Below are 26,165 nucleotides of genomic sequence, written 5' to 3' on the forward strand. Positions count from 1 at the left end.
ATTTCAACCTATATGCAACTTGATTATTTCACTTTTGGTTCAGCTAGTGTATAAACAAAATAACTTCATATAAATAGTAACAAATTCTGGAAAGGTCTTAAAAATTGAATGTAGAGCTATATCTATTGATACCTATTTTAGGTTCCTGTCCTCCAAGTTGGTTTAAAGACCTTGAGCAGGTAACTATTTTTCTGTAGCCACAGGATGAGTCATTATTCTGGCAAAACCCTAAATACTGTCATCTTTATTTTCTTCATTCATTATAATTCCCACATTAATAAGGCATGATTTAATGAAACAAAGAAAACTTTATTTCTTCTAAACATAACAAAACACATTTCTCAAACAACTACTGTATTACTTTTAGCATTAATGGGTATTTAAAATACATGTCTGCAAACCCTACTCCCCCCAACAAGACAATGTTGTGCACAAACTAGCAAATTATACAAAAAAAGCTGTCAACTGTCCACAGGGAGTGCGTCCAGTCACATTTTTCAGTCAGTCAGCTGAGGGTTATGTCATTATTTAGTATCTGTTCTGTAGAAAGAACACAACACAAGTATGAAAATCATCACCTGAAAGGCAAACAGCTCATTTATTTAGTATTCCTATTATTACCTTAACTGTATTTTAACAGATCTGTTTATCTGCTTACCTGAAAACTAGATGGAACCCAAACAAGTGAAGCCAAAGGGAGAGGTCAGAAAGGTAATAAACAAGAGCAGGGTACTGAATTTCTGAAGGGAAAAGGCTGTGGATTACTACAGAATCAAAAGTTCAGTATTATTTTAAATGGTCAGGTTCAAAAGAAAAATAAATCTTTCATTGTATTTGAAGTAGAAAGAAATTCTGAATGCCCAACAAAAGTTTTACAAACCCTTCGTTCATTATTTCCAAAGAAAAAATAAAAGAGCTGTTTCACATTTCTAAGTGAAAAACGCTCTAAGAAAACTTTAATTTCCATCCAAATACTGACATGACTGCTCCATTTTCCTGTAGCAAAGAGAAGATGGCTTTTGTGTAAGGGGTCCTTTTCCCCTTAAAAGGGATCCAATTGATTTTAGTGTTTTGTTTTGTTTTGTTTTTTAATTAATAAACCAGATGTGGAATAAAGGATAATCTTGCTCCTACTCCCTTACTATAACTTACTTAATGCTAAAGATGTCCTATAAAGATGAACCAATCTTTACAGAATTACTTATGTCTGTGCCCCCTTTTACATTAAGAAAGGAAACAAAAACACTTTAAGAGAATTGAGGAATGGTTTCATACAATTTTATTGTACTTCTAATTAGGATGAAATCTTTCGTGTGCCCACAAAGGGTAAAATTTCCTTTGAGATGACCATGGAGAAGAGCCCAGCAGGTAAAAGGTTATAAGAATTACCTTTTAGCTGATGAAGCTAGGCTATATGCAGTAACTAGAAACTTAAAAAAAAAAAAAAGAATAAATCACAGCCAAAATTTTCCCATTCATATTACCACAATTTCAATCAATCCCTAAACCACTCTGTCCTTGCGTTGGATATGTGCAATACTTCAATAATGAGGAAAGCTAAAAGCTTAGGCTTTATGGCCACTCATCTTGAAGGATGTAAAATCTTTCTAATGTAACCTAAGAGCAGAAAACAGCATCAGAAGCTTATAACTCTAGGCAGAGCTTGGCCACCAAGCAAAAAGGTGTGTTATTACATCTTTAGCAACTGTACACCTTAGTAATTGACTCTTCTGATCACTTGTACTTTATATTACTCTTTGTTCATTAGCTCCTGGATGAGATGGAGTTTCAGTTGACTCCATTCTCCTTGAGCAAGAAAAACAATAGGGGAAAAACTGAGCCATAGACAAGATTCAAAAACAAATTAATTCACAGCTATATCAAATTTTATTCTTTTTATATAGAGATTTAAAAAATCTCTACCTTTTAAACTATGAAGTTAGTTTTTTTTAATATTCTAACTTTTTTAAGTCAAAAGGTATTTAGACAAAAATAGAAATCAACTATTTTATACCTATTAAAAATTTATGATTAAAGGCAACACATTTTATATATCATAAAAATAAGAAATTATAAGTTATAACAAATTTAAAAATAACTGTCCTTGATATTTAGTTCTTAAAAATAATACTGAAAGGGGCAGCTGGGTAGCACAATGGATTGAGAGCCACGCCCAGAGATTAGAGGTCTGTGTGACCCTGGGCAAGTCACTTCACCCCCATTGCCTAGCCCTTACCACTCTTTTGCCTTGGAACCAATACATAGTATTGATTCTAAGGTGGAAAGTAAGGGTTTTAAAAAATAATAATAATAATGGAGTGGTATTTTGAGAATATTTTTACTGTAAAAATGTAGGACTAACATCATTTAAACAATTCATTTTCACCTAACATTTAAGGTCTCAAAAGACAAAAATGTTAAAACATTGCTATAACATATTGTCTCTAATCTCTGTCACTGGGTAAAATGTAAAACAGTCCTGAAATAAAGGTGACTGGTCATAATGGACACTGCTCAATTTGCTAATTTTACATTTTTATAATAATTACGTGGATCAAAATAGAACATATCTCAAATTTGGACCTAGCTAGAACAGCTTAGAATCCCTTTTTCTCATAATCAGTTATAAATAAAAAGTAGTGTGAAGTACCTCATTTCAAATTAGCGACTTCAAATTGGATTCAAAGTACTTTTTATGATGCTCCTATTAGGGACAGTGAGGTGGCACAGTAGATGTTGTGCCCAGCCTAGAGTTAGGAGGACCTAGGTTCAAATCTGGCCTCAGACACTTCTGAACTATATAGGACCCTGGGCAAGTCACTTAACCCTATTTGCTTAGCCCTTGCCCTACTGTCTTAGAAATAAGTATGAAGAAAAATAATAATGCTGCTATTGCACCAGTGGCCAAAGGACATGGTGGGGGATGGAGTGGTGATAATAGTCTCTGTATGGGTTGTGAGGACAGTGAATTCTCAGCCTACCTATAAAGTCTATGGTTTGGGTAACAACAACAATAATGACAAAAAAGCCAAGATGTTAAAGACGTGTCTTAAAATCCCCAATCCTGCAAACATTCTGGAATGTTAGAGATACTACCATTCACATACAATGAAATTAAAAATTAAATATCCTAATGGACAAAAATAACAGTGCACTATGAATAAAACTCAAATTTCCCCTTCTGGAACATATAATATTATAGAAAAATACCTTTTGGTAAATTGTCAGGGCAATTTTTGTCTTAAATATGCCATTTAAGAACCTTTTACACCTACTGAAGACAGTTGATAGCATTGCAGTTTTCTTGATTGCCTTTCAGAGGAGCAGGCACATAGGCAGTTTTAAAAGATGAAGGTATACACCTATGATCACATACATACCCACATTCATTTTGGTACCAGTGGGGAAAGAACTCAATTGTTCCAAAACACTATTACCCAGTTTTATTTCTAGGTTTTCATGAACGAGAAACAAATTGTTTCAAAAGAACTATTGTAATGTCTCACTTAATAACCAAGGACACAAATTCTATGCGCTAATTTTTTCAGAAACTTAAAAGTTTATGCAAGCACAAAAGAAAAAGGTCAAGTTTTAATGGCAAGAGGTTTTTTTTATTAAAAAATACACAAATAAAACAATTTACTTAATTCTAATTTTCTAGATTGAATTTGTTTTTGAGTTACAGAAGGGCAAAAGCAATCAAGCCAGAATATTTTTAAAAACGATTTTTAAAAAAGTTTTATTTATGGAAAATGTATTGTCAAGATTATTAACCTGGGCTGTGGCTTTACCAGCCAAATTTCAGCCTGAAGTGTTGGTTTTTTGTTTGTTTGTTTGTTTGTTTTTTACCGCCAACTTCTAAATCCCTAAAAACAAACTTCATAGATAAAGTGCTAGCACATTGTTTTTGCTATACTATTTAGTTGGTGTTTAGTCACAGAATACAAAGTACTTACCTCTATGATCAATACGTTCTTTGCCTTTTGTTAGATTCTTCTCTGGGTGAATCTGCCAACATAACTTTAAGCCTGACGCCATTCAAAATTTTTCCATGTAAAGTAGCTATGGCATCATTAGCACTTGTTCTATCTGCATACTTGGCATACCCCACATTTTTTCCTGATACAAGGTAGACTTCAATCAGATTCCCAAAACGACTGAAACAAAATAAGCTATTTTAAGTGAAATGGAAATCAAGCTGTTGCAAAGGAATCTATGATAACTCTAATCGATTTAAATGTATATTAAAATACTTTTGTGACATTCCAGCAATCTGATCTTTTGTATGGCTCCTTACCAACTTCTTATATATCATAATTCATTATTAATGGCAGCTGAAAAGAAAAGAAAGGATTAAATACCAAAGACCCACACAATTGCCAAAGGACCTCAAAAGAGTCCCTTGAAAATTTCTCTGTGTATCAAAGGTTGTGAAAGCACAGGAATCAGTCTTCTTTTAGCATCTAATTTAGCATATCTCATAGTTAGCATGATTTTGTCTTCTTTTAGCATCTAATTTAGCATATCTCATAGAGTTAGCATGATTTTGTCTGGTTTTCCCAGTGAGACTGTAAGCTCCTTAAGGGCAGGGACGGCTTTACAAGCTTCTTTTGTATCCTCCAAGTGCCCGTCACTGCACTTAGCACAGGAAGTGCTCAATAAACACCTGTTAAATTAATTATACATGATAATTATACATTTAATTAAACATACTCAATAATACAAGTTACCACACCAGAAAAACAAAACAGGAGCACCCAAGGTCAAAGTACTGGTCAATTTATTTCCAGCACCTAGCAATTTTATAAGACCACTCTATAAACAACTTAGAAACAAAAGAAAAGTTAATTCTTTAGGGATATACGAGAAAAGAAAATGATCAAGACATAGGAAGGGAAGAGTAAAAAAAAAAGCAGAGGTTTCTGAGAGATAGCATAGGGAAAAGATCTTAGAAGAAATAACTATATTTGATATATTGATGTAATGGGGAATTTTCAAGACTGTGAGGGAGCTTACTTAAATTTCCATGTTTAATCCTAATTTATTATAGAGCATGACCCTGTGGGATTGAAATCTTACCAGAATATATCCTCCAATATGTCCAAGGGCAAGGGATGAGGATTAAACACAATAAAAAGTCTTTCCTTCACAGCAGTTTCAGGCGGGGCTTTCTTTTTACATGATGGAAGCACAATATCTGTCTGAATTTGAGGCAGCTGAGACCCAGAACTTCCTCCAAATTGCTGTTGAGAAGTGCATAATGAGAAAATGAAGTGAACTGGAATGTTGCGATTGAAGTCAGAGAGGATTTTTAGTAAAAAAAAGGGATGCTGCTAAAGAATTATCCTTGTTTTCTGATAGTGCCTTTTCTACTTTGGATTTTTTTTGGGGGGGGTTACAACTCTGCTAACTCTCTTTAACAAGTAATAAATGTTATGCTAATTCATAATCACCTTTAAGATAATTTTCTTTTAGTTTCTTGATGTGTGAAGATAGAAGAACAGGCACCACAGCTACTTACCAAAGATGCCAGAAACTGTTGCTGACCAGGGTTATTCCACACCATTGAAGCAAGCTGTGCAGCGACCATCTGGGTTGCCATTTTTCTAAGGAGGCTGAAGATGTAACGATTGATGTTTGTAAACCACTTTTAACATTTAGTTACACAATGTTATTAGAGAAATTGCAGTATTGATTGGTAAGCAGCATTATTACTTAATTTTCTCTGAAAGTCACATCTATTTTTTTATTTTTGCTTGAGTAAACTGTATACTTCCAAAACTCTGTCTTAGACATACATTGGATACGACTTACTCTGTTCCATTGCTTCCATCATCAAGGAATGAGACACCTATCCGATTTCCAGGAGGGTATTGAAATCCATGTAGCTTGTATTTTGCGTATATAGCTGATGCTACATTAAAATACTGAACCACTCCATGACCTTTAATAAAGTAGAAAATATACAAAAAACTTGAATGAAAAATTTTTGGGAAAATGTATTTGTTAAAAACTTCTGTCCTTGCTGAACAGATCCATCATGGTAGAGCTGATAGATTTAATATTTCCATTTTATTGACACTTACAAAAGGAAAGCTTGATTGCAAATGGCTAAATTCTGCCAGTTTGCTTACATGAAGTTTTCACTAATAAGTTTTAGTATTTTTCCTTAATTAAGAAGAAAAGGAATAAAAACTAAGTAGGGGGGGCAGCTGGGTAGCTCAGTGGAGTGAGAGCCAGGCCTAGAGACAGGAGGTCCTAGGTTCAAACCCGGCCTCAGCCACTTCCCAGCTGTGTGACCCTGGGCAAGTCACTTGACCCCCATTGCCCATCCTTACCAATCTTCCACCTATGAGACAATACACCAAAGTACAAGGGTTAAAAAAAAAAAAAAAAAAACAAAAAAAACAAAAACAAAAACTAAGTAGGAAAAATAAACTTGAGAAAGGTAGCTCTCCTCTATTTTGATTGGAAAGGGGAGGAGAGAATTATGGGGGAAATAGGTAGGTAGTGATGTTTATGTTAAAAAAAAAGAAAAAAAATCAATGTAAGAGTTTAGAAAATTACACAGAAAAGAGCAGAAGGTGGCTCAGAAGGAGAACCAAATAGGACAATTTTAATATTATTCTGTTAAATTTAATATACATTTAAAACTATATGGAAGAGGGGGCAGCTGGGTAGCTCAGTGGAGTGAGAGTCAGGCCTAGAGACAGGAGGTCCTAGGTTCAAACCCGGCCTCAGCCACTTCCCAGCTGTGTGACCCTGGGCAAGTCACTTGACCCCCATTGCCCACCCTTACCAATCTTCCACCTATGAGACAATACACTGAAGTACAAGGGTTAAAAAAAAAAAAAAAAACTCTTAAAAAAAAAACTATATGGAAGAGAAGTTCAGTTTTGGAAACTGTTATTTTCTGTTCTTTGCTTACTGAAATTTACATATTTATTGATCAGTGATAGGTTTATAATAAAAAAAAAAGCGGAAAAAAGAGAGAAAAAAGTAATCACCTTGAAAGCTAATAGTAAAATGAGTCAACCCTAGTGATCTTTAGATGTAGGTAATATGATCAAGTCAGATCAAAACATTTCTGAATTATAAAAAAAAGTCATTTAGATTAATAGGTACTACTGACTATGTCTGAGACCGAAGGATATTTATTAAACATTTTTAGGGAAGGAAATTTCTCAACCTTGCTTCCTAGAGTCCTGTTTAAGAATTTTCTCCAAATAATATCCATACCTATTTACTGCATCCCAAAGTCTATTTCCTCTCAATCTGTCCTCAATGGCAAAGAAAACAACCTTCAATGACCAAATTAATAGTCTATCATTTAAAACTATGTCTACAATCCAAACCCAACCCAAACTAGGGAAGTTATAAAACATATCAACCCTCCCCCCCACCCACCCACCAAAAAAAATCATATCCCATTCCCCAAACCACTTTAAAACAGGCATTTATTTTCTAGTGATGTGACTATATTTTAATGATAACTAAAAGATTTTCAACCATTTAATAAGGTTTGCAAATGGCTGCATTGGATCTTTTTCTAAAAATTTGTTTTTTTGTGTTGGGGTGGGAGGATGCTGAGAAGTACAAACAGCAAATTGTGCTACCCAAGAATCTGGAAGGATAGAAAGAGTGTTAAGCAAAGTGTGCGCAAGACTGATAGAAAGACATAGAAATAGAAAAAAGTGAAAAACAGGTAGATTTGACCCCAATTTGACCCCTCTATGCACCTTTTGTTTGCTTGTTAATTTAGTGGTGCATATGAAACCTTACCAAGCTACCATTAATTTTTTGCAGAAAGAAAGAAAGCCTCTCATATGGGGTCAAGCAGCAGGTCAGGGGACAAAGATAATTACTTTGCGGTCATGGAATTAGAACCTAGGTAGACAAGAAAAACTCAACAAGTTCAACTCTAGGTTTTCAAGGATGGTTATGGGACCTTCTTCTCTTGGGTCCTGATTTCAAAATAAAATTATTTCACATTTAGTATTGAGAATATGGGAGATGATAATGCTAGTCCTTCAGAAAAAAATTTTTATGTCATTTAGTACTTTTTGAGCTTTCTTTATTTGCTTCTCTCTCAAAATTTTCTTCTACACTTTGTTTTAAAAAGACCACTCAATACCCAAGCAACACCATCTCCCCTATCACTGTCATCCTCATAAATTTATATTTGAAGGCAGTTCTGTAAAGTAATTCTGGACTTGGTATCAGGAAGACATGAGTTCAAATTCTTCCTCTGAAACATACTAGTTGTGTGACTATGGACAAATCACCTAAACTGTATCAGTTTGTTTTCTCATCCAAAAATGAGAAGACTAGACCCAATAGCTTCTCATGTCCCTTCTAGTTCTTAAGATTTGAAGGACTTTATATACATATTTCATTGGATTCTCACAAAAAAACCTTTGAGGTAAGTGCTATTATTATCCCTGTTTTAAAAATGAGAAAACAGAGACTAAGAGCAGTTAAACAAGTTGTTCAGAGATACATCATTATCAAGCATCTAAGGCACGATTGGAATTCTGCTTTTTCTGACTCAAAGTTCAGCACTCTATCTACTAAGCCACCAAGCTTCCACAACATCAACCACTCAATAGAACTAAATTATAGTAGGTTTTAGGAAGAAAGCATTATGACACACTAATGTATAACTGCCATAACCTTGAGAGATGATCCTTCCACATGCTATTAATTAAACTGTTTACACATGCTCATTCAGCCTGGTTTATTTTTCATTTAGCATGGCTTTTTCTTATAACTTAGAAAAAAATTACAGGAAACATTAGTTCTAGTATGAGGCAAGTTTAAAGTAATAAATGGGAAGCCAAGGTAGGTTATAAATCACTTTGTGTAATATCAGTAAATTATATTCTTAAAAAAATTAATTGTAAAATCAGGTTTTTGTGTTTAAGCATACTTGGAATTGGCTATTTTAAGGAAACATGTTAAATTTTTTTTTGTAAAATAAAAAATTTTAATTATATTTTATTTGCTTAAGGTTAGGTTTTTATAAAAATCATTTTTCTTTTCTTTTTCTTCTTCTTTCTTTTTTTTTTTTTTAAACCCTTGTACTTCAGTGTATTGTCTCATAGGTGGAAGATTGGTAAGGGTGGGCAATGGGGGTCAAGTGACTTGCCCAGGGTCACACAGCTGGGAAGTGGCTGAGGCCGGGTTTGAACCTAGGACTTCCCGTCTCTAGGCCTGACTCTCACTCCACTGAGCTACCCAGCTGCCCCCTTTTCTTTTCTTTTTTAAACTCTTACCTTCTGTCTTAGAATCAATACTGTGTATTAATTCCAAGGCAGGAAAGCAGTAAGGAATAGACAATGGGAATTAAGTGACTTTCCCAGGGTCACGCTGCTAAGAAGTATCTGAGGTCAGATTTGATTGTAGGACCTCCTTTCTCTAGGCCTGGTTCTCAAACTACTAACTGCCTCCCAAATCATTTCTTTTCTTACAGTGAGCAAGCCAGACCTAATAGTTGGCATTTTCAAGTACTTTGTTTTATAAAGCACTTTCTTCACAATAATCATGTGAGATTGGTAGTGCAAATGTTATTCCTACTTTGCAGATGAAGAACCTGAAGCTTAGCAGGATAAACCTTTCTCATGCTCCAGCTAGTGACGGTGCTGGATTTGAATCTAGGTCTGTCTTCAAGTCCAGTGCTCTTTCTACTAACTACACTGTACTGACTCATCTACTTTTCAATTAATTAAAAAAACAATTATTAGGCACTTAGTATGTGCATAGCACTATGCTAGGTGCTGTGAATACAGAGACAACAATGAGATAATCTCCAATCTTAAAGCACCCACATTCTCCTGGAGTGATACAACATGGACATAAATAAGTATATATGAAATGATTTGAGGAAGGACAAAGCATTAATACAACTGGTAAAGAGAGGGAGGGGAAACCAGAGAAGGCTTCATGGAGGAGGAAGCACCAGAACTGAGCCCTATAGGAAAGTAAGAATTGGAGGTAAAGAGACATCATTACAAGTTGATATTTATTCTACAAATCAACACTTTTTGGGCAATCACAATGAGCCAGTTACTAATACATCCAAGTGTATGTTATCATCTTGTCCACGAGAATATCACAAAGTTTTTGCCAAATGTCTTGCTCACATTCAGATATAATATCTATACTATTCTCTTGATCTGTCAACTAGTATCCCTGTAAAAATATGATACTGCTTGGTAAAAGAAGAAAAGCAGTTACTGTTTCCCTAGCTGCTCCTAAACGATCTCTTCTTGAACTGTTTCAGAACAATGTCAGGCATATTAGTTTGTGATTTACAAAATTCCCTTTCTATTAATTTCTGAAAATCATGGCAAATGTTTTCTAAGATCTACACAGTTTCTCAGAGGTCACAAAGAGAGCAATTTAGTGCTCCCATCTACAGGTTCTTCCAGAAAGAGGCAGCACAATGCAGTTAGTTCAAGACTCAGTTTGAAGGTTTGGGTTCAAGGCCTACTCTTGCTATTTGCTGGTTGTGCTTTTTCTTAGCATCCTGGCTTCAAAGTTCCATTCTTTGTAAAATAATATTTGTATTGCATACCTTAAAGGGATATGGTGAGAATCAAATAGGATAATCCTTGGGAAATGATTCATGATTATAAAGAACTACATTAATATTAGCCATTATTACTACCTCATGTTATAATTTGGCCATGTCAGGAGACTTGAGTTTTAGGCTGCTGAATGCTCTCTTGCTTATATTCAGCTTTGATTCCTTCTGTCATCTTTTGTACTATTCTTTCTAGTCTGAGGATCATTTTCCCCAAATGAGAAAACTAATGAAACTTAGTGAGTGGGTCACTTTCTGATCTAGTGATAGTTAACATCACACAACCTGGCCCATATATCTTTCTTTACATACATTTTTTAAAAATTTCGTTTTTTTCTTAGATTTTTTTTGTTTTTCATCAGAGGGCTTTAACCTTTTTAACACTTTCTGCCAGAAGTGTGTACCACTCTTTTATTTTTTAATTTGGTCACATACCTATTTCCAGTTTTAGTATGCATTCTTTTTTGAATGTGAATTCATTAGAGTTCCCTGTGAAACTAGAATTTCTTTTCTTTATCTGGCTCAGAATCATATGAACAGTTTTTTGTCTTCTATCTGTCTTGAATCACTTTCCTTTTCAGAATCTCTGGCTATGGTATAACATCTAGCTTTACTCTCCTTTTGTGAAGTCTAGAGTTCATGACTGACGATGCCCAGCATTGCCTCCTTGGCTATGACAAACTCTAGCATGATACAATCACTTTCCAGCTCATCTCCATTTTCCTGTCATCAATCAGTTGCTGCATTTTGGTCGGTTAGATCCAGTAAACAGTTACCTTTCTCCTTTATCTTTTCTAAGATGACTGCCCATACACTATAGGAGGATACTCTGTTGTATCCTTTTATTTTCCTTTTCTATCATCTCAGAACTGGTCACCATTTCAAAGAAATTCAAATCAGAAAGGATGCCAATGGCCATCTAGTTCCACCATAGCTGAAAAAAAATTCCATCTACAACATACCTAACAAGTGGTCATCCAGCCTTTACTTGAAGACCTCCAATGAGGAAACCCACTATCTCCTGAAGCAGCCCATTCCATTTTGGGATAGTTCTAATTGTTAGGAAGTTTTTCCTTACATTAAGCCTAAAACAGAAATTTTGATGTCCTGTTAAGTTAGTTAAAACAGGATTCAAAATATATGGCAATAGCTCTGTTAATGAAGAGGCTATATTTAAAATGGTAAACTTTGTCAAAAGCTTCATAACCAAAGACAGAAACAACACAGGAAGCAAAAAAGATCCATTTGGGATATAGTAGCGATGCTGTATGGTAGAAAAAGAGCTGGGCCTGACATGGGTTCAAATGCAATCTCCGATACTTATTGGTATGGGCAAGTCACTTAACATCTCTGATTGTCAGTTTCCTCATCTGTAAAGTGGAAATAGTATAATTTATAGTACCTACCTTGTAGGATTGTAGGGAGAATCAAGTGAGATACTTTTGTAAAATATTTTTCAAACCGTAATATGTTATCTTTGTTACTGTAATTATTGTTATTGTTATATAATGATAAAGGGGTAAAATAATAATTTCCTTATTAAAAACATAAAATGTCAGAAAACTTAACATATGTATTTGGAAATCTTGGGGAAAAGGGAAAAGAGAAGCAAAGTTGTGTTAAGGTCTAAATATGTAATCCAACTTATACTCAGAGCAGAGGGGGTTACTTAGCATTTACAAACCTACTTTTTTTTTGTTTTAATGGTAAGCTATTCAGGCCCTGGAAAAAAATCAATGAAGACAGGACATATAGACAAACTCCAAGAGCTCCTCTCAATAGATCTCCAGTAGACTTAGACCCAAAGATGGCTTGTGTATGGGTAAGGGGGAAGTGGTGGACCAGGTGACCATGGGCCATCCTTACCTGACCTGTCATCCCAAAAGGACAAGATCAGTGTTACATCAGAACCAAAAGAACAGTGAGTATTCTTTCCTCCTTATTAAAGGAAATTATTCCACAACCAGAAAAACAAGTACAAATACCCGGTTAAAGTAATAACCCAGTATGATTTAATTCCAACCAAATTAAAAATAATCCTTCAAAAAGTCCAAAACACTTATCAGATCTTTCCCTATTTTGAATAAAGGAGAGAATAAAGAGACTAGGCAGTCACTGGGATCTAAAGCCACAAAAGGCAGGGTGGGAGAAATAGGGAGAAGGCTGCAAGAGTTAGAAAGAAGCTGTAAACTAAGATGAGCACAATTTGGCCTAGGATTCCCCTGACTACCATCAGCTGGGTAAGGATATAGAGAAGTTAGGCATTAATATTTTTTGTTAAGTAGTCACAAAAACAGTAAGTTGCTTCATAAAGTTTATGCAATTCTTTTTTTAAAATTACTATATGTAATAAAATTTGTGCAATTCTTGATTGTTTGATTACTATAGATGACAATATAAAGAAGTTTCTTTTATAGGGAATCAAAGTCAATATGGCATTACTAAAACTTAGAGAAATGAATGCAAAGGACATCTAGATGGAAAGAGTGAGCCAGGTCTGGAATTGGGAGGCCTTGGGTTCAAATACGACCTCAGACACTTCTTAGCTGTGTGACCATGGGCAAGTCACTTAACTCAGATTGCCTAGCCCTTGACTTTCTATCTTAGAGTTGTTACTAGGACAGAAAGTAAGGGTTTAAAAAAAGAAAAAAAAAAGAAGTAAATGCAAGAGAAACTTCAAATCCTATCATATAATCACTGAGAAATTGATCACAACATTACAGAAATGATATTAAATTATTTTTATACAGAATAATAGTTTAATTTAGAATGAAAATTAAAAATTATTTTTACCATAGTTAGAATAAGGATCTCGTTGAACTTCACAATATTCCAAGCCTGGGACTATATCAAAAATGCTGTAGAGTTGCTCTTGTGTGAAAGGAACCCGTGATACTACTGACAAGCGTTTGGAGATGGTCTCCTGGCCTCGGATATCATTCTTTTCAAAAGAGGGAAATTCTGGCTGTTCTTCTCCAACAAAATAACAAATGTGAGTCATCAAATTTCTGTACACTTATTAATTTAAAACATGCTTAACACTTTAAGTATAAGTGAATAAAACTGGTATGAAGGACCTTTTAAATAAAAGTGGTAATATAAAATGGGGAAGAGCACAAGTTAGCCCAGAAGGATGGTGGGAAATTGATTGTATAGCAACTAAATAATCATCTATGTTTATAAAATATAGTAGGAAGTTAAGTTCTATAATATAGTATCCCATGTAAAAGAAATCATATGGAATATACATGTCTTAAAATGAAATTTGAGTCACTAAAGTATTTAAAACATAAATATAAAAGTGATTCAATTATTTGGAACACCTCTAGGTTTTTTCTCTTGTTGGCAGTAATAGCAGGGACCAACAAGAGACAGAAAGTTCCTCATTGCACAGAGAAATAAAAGCAGAGAAAGTATTTACTTTATACAGCAATATATAAGTATAGCTTAGAAAACTTTACACTCTGCCATGAATTTCAGCTCAGAAAATATGTTCCTCAGACTTGTGGGGATTAGCCACTCTTCTACCTAACCTCCAATAATTTTTTTCTGATTTAAATCTAAGGACAGTATATGCATAAAGCAGATGTTCAAGACTAACTGATTTAGTCCACCAAGCTGAGTGTGTAAAGGAGCAGGTGGAATATGAGTATGATGTGTCTGAACCAGTAAGAGAGAAGCAGAAGTCAGTCAGCCTAGAAGTGTAGTGGGAAAATGATTGTTTGCAATTAAGTAACTCATATATGGTTATGAGAATGATTGTCTCGTTGGTAAAAATAGGTTCTACAATATAAAAGCTACCCTAAACATCTATGAGTATTGTCTCTAAAACTTTACTTTTCAATGAACATAGCAATTATTGGAGAAGCTATGGGATATTGCTACATTACTGGTAGAGCTATGAATTTGTTCAACTATTGTGGAAAACAATTTGAAACTATGCCCAAAGATTAACTAACTTGTATAGTGGAGATTGTTTGAACCCCTGCAAGATATACCCCAACAGAATCAAATACAGAAGGAATGGACCCATAGTACAAAGATATTTGCAACAGCACCTTTTTTTTTTTTTTTTTTTTTGAGGTGATGTTGTAGCAAAGGACTGGAAACAAAGTGAGTGTTCAACAACTGTGGAATGGCCAAATAAATCATGACATAGGAATATAATGGGATATCATTGTGTTATAATAAATGAAGGTTCAGAGAAACTTGAAAGGGTTTGTATCAACTTGTAAAAGGGTGAAGTGAGCAGAAATGGAACAATTTACGTGATGATGACATTCATTTAAAGAAAAACTTTGAAAGACTTGAAAACTGAAGAATTATGTCTCTTGCCTCTTGTCAAAGAAGTGATGAACTAGAGATGCAGAATGAGACATACATTTTCTGATATAGTGTGCTAATGATGTGCTCAAACTATGTTTATTTGTTATAAGGGAGGGTAATTTAGAGGAATGACAGATATGAAAAAAAAAAGAAAGGAAATAGAGTCGGTAAAGTATTTTTAAGTATGCAGAAGAAAAAAGTTTAGAGACAAGGCAATTTTGTTACTAATTTGTTAAGTTTTAAACACAGTTTTAAAAATGGTATATAAAAGTTTGGCTTCCTATACAATCCTCTTTTTTTGTTCTTATCGACTGAAATGTCTAATGATTGTTAGATTTATAAGAACATTTTCCACTTTATTTTAAATTTTCATTTACCATTCAGATTTAGAAAATTGTTCACACACTCAAATACTGTGATCTCATTACAATGTGGGTATTACATCCAAAGATGCAGATTATAACTGCCTGCCCATCTTATCCATGGACAGACTGTAAGAGATTTTTTTTCAAAGGTTAAGATTGCATATATTATTATAAAAAGTGAACTACTTACCAAAAGGAAACATATTTACTCTATGTTCATGTCCCAATGCCTCCTGCCTCATACTACTATAATAATCTTGTTCAGAAGATTCAGCTGCTTTATTTTTAGGTTCTGCCAAGATTGCTCTAAAACCTGAAAAAGATAGCTCATACATTTTCAGTTTCAAATAAATGGTATCTGTTCCAGTAGTGCATCACGTGTGTGTGTGTGTGTGTGTGTGTGTGTGTGTGTGTGTGTGTGTTTTCCTAATTAACAAATTATTTGGAATTTATTAGTAACAGAGTTACCTGTAGCATTCAAAGGAAAGCTAGGATATATTAGAGCCAATGTCCGAACCAGATTTTCCAGGTCATAAAATTCTATCAATCATATCACTTTGCTTTTTAGTATATACCAATGTTAGAAATAGAATTTAAAAGGTTACATGCTATCTCTCACTAAACTACTTAATTCTTAAACTATCTGAAACAACTACCACTACCTCACTTTTTCATAGAACCTTAATGTTTACACCACAATTTCCTTCAAAACACCCTAATTTGTGCTTGTCTATACATAATTAACTATGTATAGTTATTTATATATAAATAGATATGTATGTATGTATGCATATATGTAGTTTGGGGGTGGAGTAGCATTCTTTTACTTGGGCTTTGAGCTATTTTGGACTAGACATTATCAAATACAATTTACTTATAAATGAAAGAGATATGTCTCTAATACAGAGAAATAAAATAACCTGATTTTACCAAGTCCACAAAACCCTGAATTGTTTTCTTATCTATATAAAAACTTTCCAAAATGAGTTAATGCTCATCATCTCATCTATCTTAATGGTTGCTTTTAAACTGTTTTCAAAGGAAATTTTCATCAGATTGGCCTGAAAAATGTCTATCTCAGTAGTCTAGGCAACTAAAACCCAATTGCTTAGGATAAGGTCAAATTACAAGTGAAATGAGACCTGAGAATTCTTAAATAAACAAATATAGGTAGGTCTTCAAAAGCATATCTTTAAAAATATTAACCAAATATATTCTTACTTCGATCACAGTTTTCTATGGCTTGGGCAGCTTGTGATGGTTTTAAATATCTTACATAACCCAAACCTTTACTTTCTCCAGTGGTTTTATTCTTAATAATGCTGCAATACTCGATATCTCCATATACCTATAAGATTTAAAAAACAAAAAGTTTGTTTACAATCAAAATGGACACTAAAAACTTAACTAATAGCCAAAAATTTAATTAATAGCCAAGGCCTTCAGAGAAAATTGAGACTGAAATCTAACCATACAAATTGCTTGGGCAGATATGGAAAAGAGAATTCACAACTACTTCATTACTATAGCCATATAGTGCTTGGAAACTCTATGAAATAATATATATTATTAAAAGTATTTGTAATATATTATTAGTAATAATATATTACAGGTGGTAGGAGCAAAGAAGTTTTAGATTATTTTCTACAATATTCTTAACATCTACTCTGGAATGTTAAGTAACAAGTTTTGGAAAATAATTTTATTAAGATGCTATCTGACTAAAAATATCAATACCTTAAATTTATCCCTTAGATCTTCTTCTGTATATGATTTTGGTATCATAACAAAAATTCGTGTAAGTTCTTCATCTTCAACATCTCGGTGACTCCCTGATGATCTTGCCTGGGCAATGAAAACCTAAGAAATAGAAGAAGCTAAATAAGAAAAATTAGGCCATGGTTTTTTCTAGAACCCTAGTACTTTTATGATTATCCTGTTGCGTCTTATACTAATGTTCTATGGTACAAATTAAATATTAAAATAGAATGTCATCCACAAGTATCCCAATCTAATGTTTCTTTGTGGTGTGTTGCTAACTCTAGATTCCCAAAGGCAGTACCACTGGAATGCAAGCTCTGATGGCTACTAAAAAGGACTATTCTAAAAATACTAGAAAAGGGGGCAGTTAGGCCTAGAAATTAGGAGTCCTGGGTTCAAATTTGACCTCAGAGACACTTCTTAGCTGTGTGACCCTAGGCAAGTCACTTAACCCTATTTGTCTAGCCCTTACTAAAGTTCTTTTGCCTTGGAAATGATACCTAATATCAATTCTAAGATAGGAGCTAAGAGTTTTAAAAAAATTACTGGAAAGGCTCTCTAATTGGTGTTTTAATGACCATCTCAAGCTATAAAGAATGGCTCCTAACTATCCTGGTTGCAGGGTGATGAATTTTTCAGCTACAGCAGTCCTTTAGGATGTATGATATAATAAGTAGATAGAAAGATCAGACTTAGTCAAGAAGACTTGGGTTCAAATTCTTCCTCAAACACTTACTAGTACAACCACAGGCAAGTCATTAAACTTCTCTCAGACTGTTTCTTCACCTGTAAAGTATTTATAGGACTATTGTGAGGATCAACTATCTGTAAAGTGTTTTGCAAACCTTAAAGCACTATGGTAAATATAAACTATTAGTATTATCATGTTAGATTAAAAAGGGATTATGCTTGTATTAATGAAAAGAGTAATCACATAAATGAAATCACAGATCTCTGAAGTATTGACATATGTATTTAATGAGAAGAAATTCAGTAGGTTAATCAATTCTTTTTTTATTTATTTTTTATAACCCTTGCCTTCCATCTTGGAGTCAAACTGTGTATTGGTTCCAAGGCAGAAGAGTGGTAAGGGTAGGCAATGGGGGCGTCAAGTGACTTGCCCAGGGTCACACAGCTGGGAAGTGTCTGAGGCCAGATTTGAACCCAGGACCTCCTGTCTCTAGGCCTGGCTCTCAATCCACTGACCCACCCAGCTGCCCCCAGGTTAATCAATTCTTGATGGAAAATCTTTACAAACAAATAAAATCATCATTGGAAACAGCCTTTATAGAGGCCTATGTTCCATTGCCACTTTTTTTTTTTTTTTTACTATTTATACAATTATATGTAATAACAAATTTCCACATAAGTTTTCTGAAGTTATATGATCCCTCCTGGAACTTCTGTTGCCACTTTTTCTAAGCATATTTTCGACTAAATAAATGATCAGGGGGGCAGCTGGGTAGCTCAGTGTACTGAGAGCCAGGCCTAGAGACGGGAGGTCCTAGGTTCAAATCCGGCCTCAGACACTTCCCAGCTGTGTGACCCTGGGCAAGTCACTTGACCCCCATTGCCTACCCTTACCGCTCTTCCACCTATAAGTCAATACACAGAAGTTAAGGGTTTAAAAAATAAAAAAAAATAAAAATAAATAAATAAATAAATAAATGATCAGTGGTCAAAGACAATATATGTTTATCAAGCTGTAGTGGTACTTGACAAAATAGTCAATTTTAAAAATTTCTAAGCTTAGACTGATTAGCAACAATGCCAGTAAGCTCATAATTTCAAATTTAACAACTATGCCCATAAAAACAGCAAAACAAACAAAAAAAATTAGCAAATTTCTTAATAGATTTTAATGACTAAAACTGCAAGATGACCATAAGCAAGCTGCAACACCATTATTACAAGCAATTCTTTGTAATTCTTTTACAAGAAAAGTAGAAAGGATATTGGCAAAGAAGCATGATTATCCTAGAAAAACAGCTTGGTGTCTTTTATGGAAAGCACTAGACCTGGAGTCAAAAGACCTAGACTCAAGTCTACCTTCTACCTAGCCAAATGATTTAACCTGAATTTTAGCTTCTATATCTAGTGGAATTTCTAGGGCATTTGCACTATTTAACTCATTAGATTGTTTGAGGAGCAAATGAAAAATATATGCAAAGTACTTATGAGCTTGTAAAGCACTATATAATTGTTAGTTACAATTATTATCATTAGATTATAAACTGTAATGACATGGAAAGTTTTAATCTTCTTTGTACCTCCTTCAGTATTTAGCACAATGCACTGTACATAATATAAGCACAATAAATATTTTATTGAATTCCTGTTCTCATTTGTACTAGGATTACAATTTTCAACTGCTGACCTAAGCAGATGAATGAACCGGACCTTAGGCCCATCATCCCTGCACCTCTTAATTTCCTTGCTTCTCTGTAAGGACAAATCTAGGGAAATAGAGTGCTCTAGTTTCCTTCACAACTTTTATATTCTATTCTATCTACTGTATGTAGATAGCTCTACCTCCAGTCTCCCCAGGTATCATGGAGACAAACTCAATCTAGAACTTAACTAGTCTATCATTCAATCATTCCATTAGAATGAAAGATACTTCTGAATATGGATTATTTTGTCTTTCTATGTATCTAAAGCATTTAGTACATACTCTACACATAGTTGCACTTATTAAATACTTTTTGACTGACCCTATAACAGAAATCTCTACAAAGTTAGTAAAGGGTAGATTTCAGCATTTGCAATTTCTCACAAGAAGAATTTGTGGGAAGAACACTGGAAACTAGGAAAGTTCCATGTCCTGTCCATCAGTGACTGATGAGACCAAAGTTAAGTCCATTGCTGTGCACTAATTAAACAATAACTACTTGATTATAATTTAGAACTATTTTGTAACCTGGCACTTGCTCTGCTGCCATAACAATTAAATCCATGGAGCATCATGTTTCCCTGGCTTCTTCCTTTTTTGGAAGAAAGAAGTATAAAAGCTGAAAGATTCCAGAACAATAGAAAATATGAAAATGGTTTTGCAATCCCCCTCCCCCCAAAGGTGAGAAGGGTTTGAGGTGCCAAGAAATTGCCTTACTTTGAAGCTAAAGAAATGGATAATGATTTGACTAGCATCTGTACAATAGAGAAATAGGGTAGGTTAGTGCTCAAATTGAACAAAGCATCAACTGAATAAGAAGGACTAGTCCACTACTGTTACCTGCCAAATTGGGTTGGAATGAAGATGAAACAGAGGCAAGGACAGGGACAGGGACATCAGGAGGGGAAAGGAAAGAGGCGGGAGTAGGAGGAGGAGCAGAGACACAGGCAGGAGCGGGAATAATGGCAGTACAGAGGTAGGAGCAGGGGAAGGAGAAGGGAAAGGACAGAGGAAGGGGCATGGACAGAAGAAAAGACAGGGGCAAGGGTAGGGGGTAGGTGCAGGGGCAAAAGCAGGTCCGGCGGCAGGGGCACAGGCAAGAGCATAGACAGGACAAGGCAAGAGCAGGAACAAGAGCAGGGACAGAGGAAGGGGGGTGGAATAGGAGCAGAGGCAGAGACAGGGACAGGGGCAGGGGCAGGGGTACAGGCAGGAGTAGGGGTAGAGTTCCGCCTTTGAGTTCCACCCCGGGCTGACAGTCTGGGCTCTCATGGGCAGCCTTCCTCCCTCTCAGTCAGTTACCTTGATGGGCTTGGAGTCACTAGGGCTGAGGCACTGGCCGTGCATCTCCTCCATGGCCCGGCAGGCCTGCGAGCTGCGGGCGAACTTCACGAAGGCGATGCCCTTTGACTCCTTGGTGTGCTTGTCCCGCACCACCCAGATGTCCTGGATTTCCCCGAAGGGCGAGAAGCGCTCTCTCAATACCGACTCCGGAGTGTACTTGCTGATCACCAAGAAGATGCGGCTATTGGGCGGCTCATCCAGGCTGTCCACTCCGGGGCGGAAGCCGCCCCCGCTGCCACAACTACTGGCTTCGTCCATGGCGCTCCAAACGCCGCCTGAACACCACCAGTCCCCTTCGATCTCCGTGGTTCCCGCCGTGGCCGTTACTCTCCTCTTACCCTGGATACGGACGGTAGTCACCCGCCACTGTTGCCGGGTTCGGCTGGACACTTCCGGAAGGACAAAGCGGCTCGGCCTGGCCGTTGTTGCTACTGGCGGCTGCCCAGAGTAGCTTCCGGGAGTGTGGGGGTTGCAGCGCCCTCTCGAGGGCAGGAGGCGGAGGAGGTATCTGCGCTCACCTCGCCCTCTCCTGGCCCTGCGTAGCCCAGCACTCTCCACAGGCAGGATCTGTCTGTCCAGCTTGTTCTGCCTGATCGCACCTTCCACAGGATCTCTGGCCTGTCAGACTCTATTTCCATTATAACTAACTCAATCCCTCTTCAGTCACAAAGCCAGTGGACTACCTCTAAAGATTTTAGGGAGATGAGGGACCAGAGCCTCCTCCATTTTTAGGAGTAAGGGTCCCCAATGTCCAGGGAAGTGATTTGTCCAAATTCAGACAGTAAGTTTGAGAGTTTGAAAGTAAGTCCACATTTGAATCTAGAGCTCCATATTCCATGACCTAAAAGGATGGGGAGGGTGGAATGGGGGCAGGGAGGATTTAATCACACACTGATTAAATCTAATCACTCTAACCCCTTTTTCTGCACCTTGCCCAGAATCAGTCCTTTATGCCAATTTCTGGCCAACTAGAGGTTGCTCCACACCACTATCTCACTCCCTTTCAACTCCTCTATATGTAGTCTTCCCTCTTGAGAATGTAAGCTTCTTGTGGGGCAGAGACTATCAGGTGTATTTGTGTTTGTATTCCCAGCACTTAGAACTTTGCCCTGTACTTAATACATTATCTGTTGGTCTATCTGTCTGTTTTTCTATCTATCTATCTATCTATCTATCTATCTATCTATCTATCTATCTNTGTCTGTTTTTCTATCTATCTATCTATCTATCTATCTATCTATCTATCTATCTATCTATCTATCTATCTACCCCTGGAGTAGGGAAGACTAGTTCAAGTATAATCTCAGATATTTATTAGCTGTGTGATCCCAGGTAATTTTCTTAACTTGTCTACCTCAGACAAATTTTCTTTAAGAACCCCAGGCAAGTCATTTAACTTGCCTTCCTCAGACAAGTTTTCCTTAAGAACAAAATGGGAATAAATGCTTATTTCTTTTCTTCTTTTCAACTATAAATTACTAACTATAAAGCGAATGCCCTATCCTATTTCTCAAGAATAGGAACATCTTCCATCTGGCTACACTCTTGAACTTAATCATGATCTCTAGAAACATCATTTTATCAAAAATATTTCCTTGACACTTCTTGCCTTCAGGGCAGTGATGGGCAACTTTTTGAGCTTGGTGTGTCAAAATTTTCACCAAAAAACCAAGCATAACTCTGGTGGTGTGTCACTTCAAGTAAAAAAAACACTACAATTTTACCATATTTATAGTTTTAACAAAATGTATAAATATAATATATAACTATTTAATAAACCAAAATAGGTAAATTAATATAGGTAGAATTGTCATCTATAGTGCACAGAGTTTCTACACTATACTACAGCAAATGTTTGATCCTAGGCATGTGGCCCCACACTTTACTGTATGTGGCCACATGCCATTGAAAATGGCTACATGTGTCAGTGCTGACATGTGTGTCATAGGTTTGCCATCACTACCTTAGGGCCTCTCCTTACCTCTGAATGAAGGATAGAGAGTGGGCATTGAATAGCCCTTCTAAGATCCTTTATTAAAGTGGGGAATCCATCTCAGAATTTCCTACCTGAATGCACTCCTCTGGACTTCATCATGCCCTCACACTGGGTACCCTCCCTCTACTCCTTTTCAGTTTTTTAAACATGTATTGACTCCCCCCAGTAGATTGTGAATTCCTTGCCTTGAGGGCAAGGACTCTGTTTTGCCTTTCTTTGAATTTTCAGCACTGGAACATTTTGAAAAGATCATGTGTTAAAATTTGGTTTTAGGTTAACCTTCCAAAATAGTAACCATTGTTCACATTTCTTTTCCTGGAAAATTCCTTCTTCTCTCAAGAATTCAAGAGTTTCCTCCCTTCTACTGACACCTTAATATCAAATAGAAAAAGAGGACAGATACTATGTTTGGGTGGGTCTTCGCATCAATCACTTTAGGGAGGGAGGCAATGATCTTATTTAAAGTTTGGCTATCATTTATTTCCCTAAGAAAGACCTTAGCTTTTGTTCTAACCATTTTCCTAAAGGAAAGTCAGGAAAGCATTTTTAAAAATAAAAAATATTTAATATTCCCAGTTGAACTTTAAAAGTTTAATATACTTAAAAAACCCTTACCTTCTGTCTTAGGATGAATCAACTAATATATATTCTTAGGCAAAAAAGTGGTAAGGTACTGGAGAATACACAAACATTCTGTATTGATCTGTCATGTGGTTGGGAGCAGCCTTTTTCCAATGGCCAGAACTGCTGGCATCTTTTAAGTACTCTGATTCTGCCCTTGTGGTGGCTATTACTGCATTCATGTCTAGGGTGAAAGAGAATCCAACTATCATTAATGAGACTGTACAGTAATAGGGAAGGGTCCTCAGGACTCTGACCCCTTCTCTCCCCCCGCCCCACCAAGTCACTATTAATTCTTTTCTGTTCTAGGTTCAGAGAGTGAAGACTCCAGTCTGGTTCTGGATCTTGAGCCAAAGAGATCTGGGAGTATAGGAACCCAGGGTTGGAAATTGCAGCCAGCCCAGCAGTGATGCCATAAGGAGCAAGGATTGGGGACTTAAGGCCAGCAGAGGCAGGCACTTGAAGGCATTGTACTTGAACTTGGTAGGAGTAATGCTAGATAGGAACTGACCTAATTCAGGAACTTTGAGCCTTATTCCCCCTTCCTCTTTCTCACCCCCTAAATTGAAGTGGTATAGAAAGATCCTGCCCCTGGGTGTTGGGAGAGAATGTTTGTATGTTTGATCCTGTTACATTTTTGAAGTAAACATTCCTTTGTAAAAGCTAATCCAATGATGAGTGATTAAATGGAACTTGAGTGCTAGTCACTGGACCTTTAAAATTGAGAGGAACATAGATGGTAGGAATTGATGGTTAAGGAGAAAACTCCTCAACTCCTTGGTGCCTGAGAACCATGATGGGAATAAAATATAACAGCCTTGAGAGACTGGAGCCAGAACAAACCATTGCATATCAATAACACACAGTTAATTTGAGTGTAAGGACATTGTCCCTCTATCCCCCAACTCTCAAATGCAATTTTTAAGATTATAGTGCTTAGGCTCAGGAATGTCTTGGCAAGACCCCATCCTTCACTTTTCGCTTAACTTTGTCTTCCAGAAATATCACTGATGAAAACTAATGTGATTTATTTAAATCAGTCAGGCAGTCAACAAACATTTTATGTGCTTACTGCATGCCAGGTTCTATGCTGATCATTGGAGATACATAAAGAGGCAAAAGAAAATCCCTACCTTCAAGGAGCTCACAATCTAATAGAGAGGAGACAACAAATAAACAAATATGTATAAACAAGCTATTTCACAATCTAATGGGAAATAATTGGGAGGGAAAGAGCTAGAAGTAAGGGATTAGGAAAGGCTTCCTGTAGAATTTATGGGATTTCATTGGGACTTAAAGGAGTCCAGGGAAAGTAAATGATGGAAATGAGGAGAAAGAGCATTCCACACATGGGGAACAGCCAAAGAAAATAGCCATAGTGTTGAGATAGAGGGGTTTTGTTCATAGCAAGGAAGCTATCATTGAATCAATCAAAGAATTCATTGTGTGGCAGGGAGTAAAGAGTGAGAAGACTGGAAAGGTAGGAGGGGGCTAAGTTATGAAGGGGTTTGATCTACTTAATATAAGGGGGGTGGGGGAAACATTCTAAGGCAGAAGAGCAGTAAGGCCTAACCCCAGATATAAATGCAAAGAAATACTGAATAAACGATCATATTTACTAGTGACCTCTGCTGGAGAATGTGTATAATTTAAAAAGTCACATTTTGTGTATTTTTCTTTTCACATATCCACAATAAATTGTTTTAAAAACTGTGTATGAGAGAGTTCTAGATAGACTGCATGTTAATTTTTTATGAGATAAGCAAAAGACTATTTTTAAAAGTCTGGAGCCACAATTCAACCCAGAAAATTTATTGAGATTATTCAACTATTCTGATTTCATCTATTAAGATTTCCCAATGTAAATATGACAATGGAATACTTTGAGGCTTAAAATATATAAACGGCACCTATGAATTCCACTTAAGAATTATCAGAAACAAAATATTTGATCTCTAATGTTCTTCCAACTATAAAAAATTAAGAGATTGTCTATTTTCATATTAAAAAACCACCCAAACAATCATATTGCATACACATGTAACCAGAAATATATGTCAGAATGAGTTGGGTCAGTCACGTATCAAGAGGATGAGATAGTTGAAAGCCATCCCACTATGAGGTTTGAAATTTTATATCCATGTACAATTGGATAATACAGGTAATAACAGATGAACTATAACTTGTATACCACAACAATATGTACGTTTATATGTTATTGTATAAGTGGGAAACAGTCCTTGAAAGCACAGGGACTACTCACAGAAAAGAGGCCAACTAATCATAAAAAATGCAGGTCATGCCACTGGAAGATAACCTACTTTTAAGGAATATACTAGCCCTTTTAATGACTTAGAAAGGAAACAATTAGCATGAAGAATGTCTCAGGTAACCTATAAAAGTAATTTTGCTGAGTCCAGTAGGCAGACTATAAATACTAGCTATTATCATCATCGTTGTCGTCGTCGTTGTCGTCGTCGTCGTCGTCGTCATTTTATTAGAGTTAAAGAATCCAGTTCCTAATGAGACAAGTTGAAGAAGAATGGACATCATCAGACATTTCGTTTCCCATTCTCCTGAGCTCCTTTTAGACTTCTTTGATGTCTCCATCATGCTCCATGTCTCTTTCTACATCCTACCCAGTTTTCAGCTTTCTTTTGCATGTTGTCTTCATTCATTAGATCAAATCCTTGAGAGCAGGATTTCCTTTCTCTTTCCCTTCCTTTTCCTTCCTTTCCCTTTCTTTTCCTTCCTTCCTCCCTCCCTCCCTCCCTC

At 36.0% G+C, this 26,165-nt stretch overlaps 1 protein-coding gene across 4 annotated transcripts; it reads right to left on the reverse strand.

Annotated features, from left to right (window-relative positions):
* Positions 1-288: 288 nt before the first annotated feature.
* On the reverse strand, positions 289-21,150 carry RBM45 (RNA binding motif protein 45). 4 transcript variants are annotated; one of them, XR_006505807.1, is made up of 11 exons: positions 20,732-21,150; positions 17,014-17,136; positions 16,498-16,624; positions 15,467-15,589; positions 13,379-13,555; positions 5,815-5,944; positions 5,522-5,615; positions 5,080-5,243; positions 3,957-4,157; positions 659-740; positions 289-540 (listed from the first exon to the last, which is right to left on the reverse strand). XR_006505807.1 is itself a non-coding variant. In XM_044669749.1 (10 exons), the coding sequence occupies exons 1-9, from the start codon at positions 21,029-21,031 to the stop codon at positions 3,965-3,967; spliced, it is 1,431 nt and encodes a 476-aa protein (XP_044525684.1). In that variant the 5' UTR covers positions 21,032-21,150; the 3' UTR covers positions 289-540; positions 3,957-3,964. The 4 variants fall into 4 exon arrangements, 3 of the variants coding, with proteins under 3 accessions (XP_044525684.1, XP_044525686.1, XP_044525687.1); XM_044669749.1 differs by lacking the exon at positions 659-740; XM_044669751.1 differs by lacking the exon at positions 659-740 and having other exon boundaries at positions 5,531-5,615; positions 13,379-13,558.
* Between the last annotated feature and the right edge of the window lie 5,015 nt (positions 21,151-26,165).

This window comes from Gracilinanus agilis, chromosome 3, assembly GCF_016433145.1.
Source record: "Gracilinanus agilis isolate LMUSP501 chromosome 3, AgileGrace, whole genome shotgun sequence".
Taxonomy (NCBI): domain Eukaryota; kingdom Metazoa; phylum Chordata; class Mammalia; order Didelphimorphia; family Didelphidae; genus Gracilinanus; species Gracilinanus agilis.

Bases quoted from the DNA above. Each gene is read 5' to 3' on its own strand.
- RBM45 (XM_044669749.1), bottom strand. From the start codon at position 21,031: ATGGACGAAGCCAGTAGTTGTGGCAGCGGGGGCGGCTTCCGCCCCGGA. The intron at 17,137-20,731 runs GTAACTGACTGA...TCTATTTCTTAG, and splicing joins GTGACTCCAAGCCCATCAAG to GTTTTCATTGCCCAGGCAAG. The intron at 4,158-5,079 runs GTAAGATTTCAA...ATTTTGTTTCAG, and splicing joins ATATTGGAGGATATATTCTG to TCGTTTTGGGAATCTGATTG.